Raw genomic sequence first — 10,130 nt, 5'->3', positions numbered from 1 at the left:
TTCTTTGTTCAAGCCATGTATACACGGAAAAGACCAATTGAATCAGAAGCTGTGCATATCGAATGTGCAAAGGGCGACTTATTGAGACAGAGGAGCAAAAATAAGCACAGCGAAAATTGAAATTAAGAGATTAAGGTAAGAAGAAAAGGAAGTTTTTCAGTCACTGATTTAAATGCATTGGGAGCACAAAACAGAGAAGGTCAGCAGAGATTTGTTAGACAATAAACAAACGAATGATGAGAGGACATCAAGTCAGACAAAATAACCATTTACAGCATCAGAGAATGGACTGATTCGGACAAAACATGGTGGACAGGTTGGGAGTGTGAGAACGACGAATCGATTCTGTTTAGGTGAAGATATGGATACGGATATGATACATTTTCATTTCTTAAGTGATTCTTCACCATTGAAGGAAAGGACGAAAAACAATATTTCAAAACGTTATGGACGAGTTATGCCAAAACTTGGGGGATGAGTTGGTTCGGCGACAATAACAAGCCGAATAGATTTTGGTTCAGATCCGAATCCAGATCCGACCAATCAGTGGGAAACAAAACGTAAACTGTTCAACATGGCGGAGGTATGCGCTCTACCAAGGGTCGTTCTAGTTCCTTATGTTTTAAATACAGGGGGAAAGGTCAAACTCTTAGTTATTCAGAATGAGCTGTAAACAAGAGAACAGAATAAGAGTCAACAACAATAAGTGAACTTGTAGATCAGACCAGGTGGGGCAGGCAGATTATCTCACTTTGAAAGTCGTTAACAAGCCAGCTTGGTTTTCCCAACAATCCAGTAGTGACATGGGATTTCTGAAACTAGCTCGACTTCCTGAAACTTGAAATCGAAAACTTAGAAATAAAATTTACTGTTGCCTTCAGCTGGATTTGAACCTAAAACTTCTCAAATGTCAGTCCTGTGTGCGCACTGAGAGACAATGACTGTAACCTATTTAGAAATTTATATCTACAATTCCAGGATTCCAACTAACGAGGCAAAATGTTTACTGATTAAATGACACCTTGTATATAAATTTCCTGACTTTTGTTGTTACTTTCGTTGAACACAATGTCCAGTGTAACTTTCTTCTGAGTGCTAACTTATTTCTCAGAACTAGAAAAGGTTTCACTTTTAACCCTTAGATGCAGGCGTGTCAAAAGTCCTACATAAACGCAGCCATTGGGCCTCGGAGACCCAACAGATGTATTCGTGGTTTTATTATTTATTTTTTTTATCGATTTTTTTTCTTTCATATCCTTTTTCAATCCAGGTCAATGTTCATGGATGTGTATTTGCTCAGAAAATGTGAATCATTGATCCTATTAGCTGGAAGAATCCCATACAAGTAATGAATCTTTTCTTTCTTTTTTGGCAAAAAAAAATTTTGTTCTTGGTTTTTCAACTTTCTTTCTCTAAAAGGTTGAGGCTCATGGAGGAGTATTTTCTCAAAAAATATGATTCACTAATCCTTTTATTTAGAATGTATATGCCCACAACTGTCAAAAATCCTACACCTCTGCAGCCATTGGGCCTCGGAGGCCCCACAAATGTATTCGTGTAAAGTTTTTTAATCTTCATATTTTGTCACTGAATTATTTGTAACCAAGTTATAGGAGCATATAATGAGGCTCATATCAAGAAAATAATGATATAACATAGTAGTACAACAACATTTATGCGGGGCCTCGAAGGCCCCAGGCCTGCATTCATGTCGGATTTTCGGGTTATAAGTGAAGAATGAAGATTTTCCCCTGAGCCTGAATGAATTTATTTATTTATTTATGTCACTGAATTTTGTGTAACAACATAAAAGTCGGTGAAAATGAGGCTCATTCCAAAAAAAATTGTACAGCATAGTTTTTGCAATAAAAAAAAACCTTGTGGGCCTCCAAGGCCCAATCACTGCATCCAAGGGTTAAAAGGCAAGTGCAGTCGTAAAAATAAAGTTTACTTTACACATGGGCCGTGTGGCTGTAAAAAGAAATCGATACCCTCTCTTGGAGGGACTTGCACCAGAATATTCATCTAAAAGCATTGCAAGAAAACTATAAAGTTACAAAAAAGGACAATAAAGCAAAAACAGATTTTAGGTTTTTATTATCCCTCAAGATACAGTTGTATTCACGTTCCGAATAAGGAGAGAGCATTTCCGTTGAAACAATTCTCTGGGAAACAACGTCAAAAAGTTTAGCACGTTTATGACGTCTCCAAAAATTATCCACGGAAGCAAACATTACAAACCAATGGCAATATATACAATATTTACAACTTTGTTCTCGCTCTTTCATACATACTGAATAAAATTTCAGTCGCTAGGAAAATTCAACATTTTACAAAAAATATCGATAAAAAGAAATAATTTAATTGTTCATAAAACTGTTATCTACATATGAAGTATTTGGCTTTCAAAGATGTGAAATTGGCTTTGTGATTGTACAAACAGAGAAAATCCTGTCTCGTTGCTGACATGTAACCAAATACATTGCTCAACCAGAAAAAGAAAGGTCGTTTTTGTTTGAATCCGGCATTTAAATTAAACAATGGGAAATATCCTCATTGTGCGTCAATTCCTCTCCAAAAAACTCTTTTCTCGAATCCGAACACGATTAAGCAGCTTTACAGTTAGTGACCTACAATACGTAAACACAAGGGACAAACACTCCTTATCAATCTCCCTAGCAGCACATGCTAATAACATGCTTTCATTCCAACCAACATGAAATTAAGAAACCCCTAACAAAGAACAACTTCTCAGTCGGAACCCCTTCGTCTCGCACAATGTCCCGCTTGGCAGGCTTTCAAAAGGCTTTTCTGGAACCACTTATCTATCCATCAATTGAAAGCCAACAGTGAAAAAGTTAATTTCAAAAAAAAAATTTTAATTCTAAAACTTTTATGGTCGTCACAAGATACATTGCTGTGTGGTGCGAAATCTGCAACGGTGTTTATTTTTCACACACCAATACCATCTAACTGCAGCAAATTAACGGTTTTAGAATGGAGGCCCCCCGCCCCCTTCCCACGCCTCCTCCCACCAAGCCCTCTCCCTCCCACAGATCTCCCGATGTTACTGTTCTCTGCTGTTGTACTTGTGTGCTTCCCTCTCTCTCCACATCATGTCTCCCGCTCCCTTTATTGTATGTTTTGCGTGTTTTTTTGCGTGATTAATGTTAGCTCTTACACGACCCTCGATCTTGTATACAAAAAAAAAAAAAAAAAAGTTTCATGTTAATGCCAGAATTTCACATCAAACTTTTGCTTCACTGCATTATCTTCAACGCTCTGTGGAACAAGTGTCGTTCTTCTCAATGGTCTGTGAAAGATAGAAACAAAGCATGTGAATCCCATTAGGATTGCTTCAAATCCCATTAGGATTGCATCATATCGGTAAACATTTTCAGCACAAGAAAAATGAACAATGTAAAAGGTTTGACGTTCAGACGCTGCATGGTTTCTGAATTGACCAATGAACCAGATGGCTTTTTCATTTTCTCCAGAAATTTGAAATTCTCCCCGGAGGTTCCAGATTTAAAAAAGACTTTACACGTAATGGCATTTACCTCTGCATTCGTATTTTAAGTCTGAGAAGTAGACCATTTCTTGGGAGAACACAAACAGGCCGAGGCGTCCGCCTGCATAGGTTCGGTCGTAGATTGGACCCGAGTCTGACATGATGCGTTTCCCCTCATACATGACGACTCTGTGCAAATGACAAATCAAGTAACAGTGTCGTGAATAATTTGGATAAAGGGAAAATAAATCGTTACAGGGAAGTACCATAAACCAACATCTAGAAAAGGTTCTATCTAAGCAATGGTCACATGGTTTTACCAATTTTTAAGTAAATGTTTGTCAAAATGCAAAGAATTTAACTGGGAAATCGATGGAAAATAAGGATAATTAATAGAACAGGAATGTCAAGAAAGAATCATTGCTGACCTGATGTAACCAGTCCGGGGTTTGTGTAGGAGGTGCCATCGGTAGGCCGAGAAGTCCTTCCAACCACTTACTTTCGGGTCATGCCATAACGTACGAACCTGAGGAAGATGGACGTGACATGTTAAAATTCATATGGATAGACATAACACTCGTCTTTCTTATTTACAACGGTTCCTTGGTCTTTCATTTCTTTCAAGAAAATAGGAACTGAGACAATGGTGAACAAGACTATAATTACCCCACGCACGTGAAGCAAAAAGCGGGGTTAAGCAATTGGTTCATGTCCATCCGTCCGCCCATCTACAAACGACGGTTTATGATCGGGGAACAATTTAATTGGAATTGAATTATATATTTTTAACACAAATCGGCACTTGAATAGGAAGACAAGTTTGCCATTTTACAGTACAGTACTGTACTTGTTCTATCTGAATTTGTCCCTACCGCACGTCCGCTATGTGAGGAGTGAGATAAATTTTTTACTCTGTCTGCCTGGAAGTCAAACAAAATTGAAAATCATTCCAAACAGGAAATGTAATGTTTTTAAAGATCTTATAAACGACACACGCACCAGGCACCAATACCTAATGTATCGTGTTTGATAGGGTGGTGTAATAGACACTGCGTCAACAGCGTAACGTTGGTAAATTCCGGAATTAATGTATTTATACGACTTTTACAATCTTTATTTAATTTAAATTGAATTATATACTTAAACACTGAAGTTCACAAATCACCATCTTAGTACTTCCAAAAACCTCCAGTTTTGCAGTATTTGGACATGTTAAATAAGGTGATGTATAGGACTGTTTCAATATTGCGAAACTTCCGGAATCTTTTTTTTTTGCCGATCTTTAAAATCCTTATTTTATTAAAATTGAGGTATATACTTAAACACTGCATGCGGTATCATGTTCTATGAACTCTCTGGTTGTGTATGTTTTACCAATCACATATTGATTGAAAATTCACTTCTATGCTTCATATATTCACTTCATATATTCGAATATATGGATACATTCAATATATTCCTATATTGATTGAAACTGACTCTCTTACAAATGCTCTCATTTCAGTAGATGTATTCGACCATATTATCGATAGTTTGGCTTTTTACATCAAAAAAACAATTGAAATACTATTTTAAACAAGAACCGCACTCCGTCGAGAGCACACCTCCACCAGGTGAACAGTTTACGTTTTGTATCCGAGAGTAGACCAGAAAATCACAATACAAAATCACATTTAATCAAAATGATCCGTCCATAACGTTTTGAGATATCCTGCTATGTATCGTTTTTGGCGATCCCGGCTCTCGCAGGGAAAATGGCCTTAAAATGCCTGTTGTTGTGTTGTTGTATCGTTTTTGGTGAAATCTCCCAATGGTGACGAATCACTTCAAGAATTTAATAATTCTCATGTCCGAATCCATATTCAGATTTTCACCGAAATTGAAACGAATCGTCCTTGACACAGACACCCAACCTGTCCACCAAGTTTCGTCCAAATCTGTCCACAGCATTTTGAGATATCCTGCTATGTATCATTTTTGGTCCTATCTACCAATGGTGAAGAATCACTTAAAACATTCTAGTAGCCGAATCCGGATCCGGATCTTCACCAAAATCTAATCATTTCGTCCTTGTCACATACGCTACATCTCTGCCAAATTTCGTCCGAATCCGTCCACAACTTTTTGAGATATCTTGTTCACAAACAAACAGACAGACAGCCAGGGGTGCAAACATAACCTCCATCCACCTTTGGTGGGGGAGGTAAAAACAGTTAGTAGTTGACAGAATCCATATTTCCTAAAATTATGAGAACAACAGAGCATAAAATTCTAAATCTCTATCAAATAGAAGTTTCGACATAAACGATCAACATTCAGAAATTCACAGAAGAGCCTTTATCAGGGTCTGACATAGATCACGTGATCTTAGATTTTACATGTCCTGCTGGTGAAGGTGAAGAAACACGGAGATGCAATAAAAGACGAACTGTGTGTGTTTCCTCACCTTCTTTTCCTCCTTTTCTGTTAGTTCATAATTCCTTTGCTTGTTTTGTCCAGTTGTGACCCACTTGTCAGTATGTTGCCCCAAAACCTGTTATTTCCTCACTCTTCCGTGAGCCTCGATTTTGTATGAAAAATAAAGTACTAAAACAAAAAAGTTATAAGATCTTGAGAAAGTACAAAAATAATTTAAAATTTTCATTCTCGCTAAATTTACTCTGATATTTTGCATTAATCTTCAAATTTGCTTCTTCTTCAAACATTTCAGTCTCTTTATTTGCCCGAACATGAGCTTGATTATAAATATCTCATCATCTTACTATAATTCACCAAATGTCTGTCTGTCTGTCTGTCCGTTCCCAGGTACCGCAAAATGGCTGAACCGATCGCAACGAAATTTTGGGTGGGTAATCCTGGGACCCCCTGGAGTAAAATAGGCTATGTTGTTTTTCCAATTCGGAAATTTTTTCCAATTTTCCAATTTTTCCAAACACGATGGAATAATATTTACCGATATGAACAGTGATGTGGCTTTTATTGAAATTCTACAAATACTGTTTAGATTTTGATGATTTGCGTGTGATATGATTTGACGGATGTTTATATAAATCCTTTAAAATAAAAAAAGCCTTAAATTTCTGATATTTTGCCTTTTCATTTGGGCCTCCCAATTGAAGCCCCGCCCATACGGCGGGTACCATGCTTCATGTTAATACAACATTATGAAAACAGGTACAATAAAAGGTCATTTGTCTCATCACATCCATGTCATTTTCCTATATTTATCTCTCTCCCATCTTGTTTTCCGCTCCCTCTTTTTATATATTTTGTTTGTCTGGTTGATTTGTTTGTGAAGTAAATGTTAGCTCTTTCACGAGCCTCGATTCAGTATACAAAAAAAAAAAAAAAAAGCACACCCGCATTACTTGTGTCACATAAACAAGGAAGCCACATATGGATCCCATTAATAAGAAAGCACTCACGGATGAAGAGGGATTCTGAGAATAGAACCAGGTAAAGAAACAGCTGCTTTAACATAAATAATAGGAGCGTGTTTGTTTCTTTACACAACCGCATTGGAAATACATCACATGTAAACACAGCAAAACATGGAATACACGACAGCGAACTATATATCCATCAGTACCTTCTAACTCTTTTTACTTCCTGCTCTTTCCCCTTTCCCCTATTTTCCCATAGGAAATACATCCTATGAACCCTGGTGTTGGGCTAGCGGCTAGGGTGCCGGCTTAGGATCCCAGGATCCTGGGTTCGTCGGGTTCGGCCGGCTTAGGATCCCAGGATCCTGGGTTCGTCGGGTTCGAATCCCGGTCAATCGCTGAATTAACGCCAGGGGGGTTGACTCAGCCTGACCATCCTTCCGAGGTCGGCTGAATTGAGTACCAGTTCACTGGTAATTCCCTGTTTGTCGTTAAAGGCGACAAAAAGGGTTGGCGTCAGGAAGGGCATCCGGCCGTAAAACATTGCTTCAAAAAGGGGACCAAAAAACAACAACAACCACGGTTCCCGAAAAAGGCCAACCCCCGCTTTGCGGGGAAAAATGGCCTCTAAAGGTGGTTTTTTTTTTTCCCCTATTATAAAACATATTTGTCTCTTTTCTTACCCTAATCAAGTATATCCTTTTCTCCAAGCACTTTTCCACCTACCTAGTAACCTTCTGTTCCCCCCACCCACCACACCTGCAGCGCAGAAGGTTGGAACATAATTTTCAAATTTACAGTCCAGCCATCTTTTATTACCACTACAATTTGTGAACCACTGATGGAAATTCAACCAAACTTAAAACAGCTATAGACTGCAATATAAAAGATGAACTGATTCCATTTTGGGTTCAATTGGTAAACAGTCATGTGCCCTTTGAAAATACATTTTGCACACCTGAACTGGAGTTGGAAACATCTGATGTTGTTGCTCTTCTACTTAGCCCGCTCTTTCACGTGACCTTTACTCGAGACCAAACCCAACAGTGGGTCTAATGCGGGCGGAGGCATATCCAGACGCATTCGCGTGTAATTTTATTTTATTGTTGCCATTAACTGCTGCTCTTCATTATAGTTGCTATAAGTAAGGTTTCTGGCCAGTCTGCCAATCTACTACTCAAACCACCTCAACAACAACAACAACAACAACAACAACAACAACAACAAACTTTCAGTACTGTCCTATCATGTTTCAACCTAGATATAACAAATCAATAATATTGCTATTGTGAAATAAACACATTACGGTACTCTCTCAAAGTTTTATATCAAGTTGATTTACTCATAAAACCCTTTTCTACTTCATCAATCCATAATATTAGCAAACCCCTCAAGTTTCTTCCTTCCGGACTAATTATATTATTCTTCCTTCCTTTTCAATGCCTCACATATACCTGACATCCACAATATATTATTCAATCCTGTCCATTATGCTTCGTCTGGCTGTCTTTGACTGTCTGTTCAACATCTGTAATGAAACCAATACTGTCAAACACCGTCGAAATTACAGGTTATTAGCAGCAGATGGGTTTGCATGAGGTTCCGCAGGTTTACGTTTCATCACCGTCCATGGAATTTCATCCGTTATACTCGTTAGCACTTTGCTCTTTTTGTTTCTCTTTCACAACCACTCTTTCACCAACTAACCACATTCCTTTTCCTCCATCTTCCTTCTATTATTGTAAGACCTCTTTGAAGTCCCTTTTTACAGACCAGTCCTCAATTCTTGCTGTTACAACTCCACTTTTAAAATTTAATATTTTAAACTTGAAAAATAATAAATCTCAAAGCTCCTCGATGTATTTCCAGTGGTGTATATATATACTACTGGACCTGTACTATATATATATATATATATATATATATATATATATATATATATATATATATATATATATATATATACATATATATATATATATATATTGTGGCGGACACAAGCAAGGTACACGAATTCAGCGCACCAGCAGGTGGCGCGAACGTCCAGGCGGGGAACTGGAATGCATGCCCCGCCTATCGACCGACCGGCACATATATGCGGGCTCTAAGCTCGGGCCTGCTCAGTGTTGCAGTTCGAGCTTTCATAATAAAGACTCTTGGTTTTATCAAAGGCGTTGTGGCCTACCTCTTTGGCAAGCAAGTTGTGTGCGCAGCACCACACTTCACTGGTGACCCCGATTGGTTCAGCCGTTGCTGACCACTGAATGCGCCATGGCCAATAACGCCGTCACGGTAAAACTCCCAGAGTTTTGGGAAGCACAGGCCGATGTGTGGTTCGTGCAGGCCGAAGCGCAATTCCAGCTTCGAGGCATAACGGCGGACGAGACCCGTTACTACCACGTGGTCGCCTTCCTCGGGCCCGGCACTGCCGCCCGAGTCGTGTCCATCCTGCGGCACCCACCGGCCGACCACAAGTATGGGGCGATCAAACCTCTCCTCATCGCCACGTTCAGCCTCACTGAGATCGAACGGGCCGACCGCCTCCTGGACCTTCCCGAACTCGGCGACACACGACCATCCGTGCGGATGGATTATATGCTGTCGCTGCTGGGTGACCAAGCCCCGGATTTTTTATTTCGGGCGCTTTTCCTATGCCAGCTACCGCTACAGGTACGCCTCGCGCTGGCCGGTTCCAACATAAGGGAACCCCGCGCCCTGGCCGTAGAGGCCGACAAGTTCTTCGCGGCTTGCGACACGCGGGCGAGTTACGGTGCGGCCGTCGTGGTTCCCGAGGCAGATGCTACAGCGTCCCTTGTGGCCGCTGCCGCGCCCCGACCACCACCGCCACCACCACCACCGCCGAGAAAACCGCCGCCACAAGCCTGGTGCTATTTCCACGCCAGGTTCGGCCACAAGGCTAAGAAGTGTTGCCCGCCGTGCTCGTTTGGCAGGTCGGGAAACGACCAAGCCAGCGCTCGGTAGCGGCCCTGAGCGTCGGCCATTCCGGCAGCCTCCTCTTTATCACGGACACCTTGTCCGGGCGCCGTTTCCTCTGCGATACAGGAGCGCAGGTAAGCCTCATCCCAGCCTACACGTCCGACAAGCGAACCGCGGACCGGGGCCCCGCTTTGTTTGCCGCCAACGGTACACCCATCCGCACGTTCGGGAAGCGCTGCCTCTCGCTTCGGAGGGCAGCACTTTCAATGGTCGTTCGTGACCGCTAGCGTGCCCATGGC

At 40.6% G+C, this 10,130-nt stretch overlaps 1 protein-coding gene across 1 annotated transcript in view; it reads right to left on the bottom strand.

Moving 5' to 3' along the window:
* Positions 1-2,080: 2,080 nt before the first annotated feature.
* Positions 2,081-10,130, bottom strand: part of LOC137435543 (thrombospondin-1) — a 69,648-nt gene continuing 61,598 nt past the window's right edge. Inside the window, exons 20-22 of the mRNA XM_068129432.2 lie at positions 3,940-4,037; positions 3,561-3,700; positions 2,081-3,313 (exon numbers count right to left, since the gene is read on the bottom strand). Of these exons, the coding sequence (XP_067985533.2) occupies positions 3,306-3,313; positions 3,561-3,700; positions 3,940-4,037 (246 nt within the window). The 3' untranslated portion in view covers positions 2,081-3,305. The remainder of the gene's footprint in view (positions 3,314-3,560; positions 3,701-3,939; positions 4,038-10,130) is intronic.

Source organism: Myxine glutinosa, chromosome 9 (genome assembly GCF_964187855.1).
Source record: "Myxine glutinosa chromosome 9, kmMyxGlut1.1, whole genome shotgun sequence".
Taxonomy (NCBI): domain Eukaryota; kingdom Metazoa; phylum Chordata; class Myxini; order Myxiniformes; family Myxinidae; genus Myxine; species Myxine glutinosa.
Note: the sequence above shows the minus strand (reverse complement) of the source record. Positions and strands in the feature narration are given on the sequence as shown.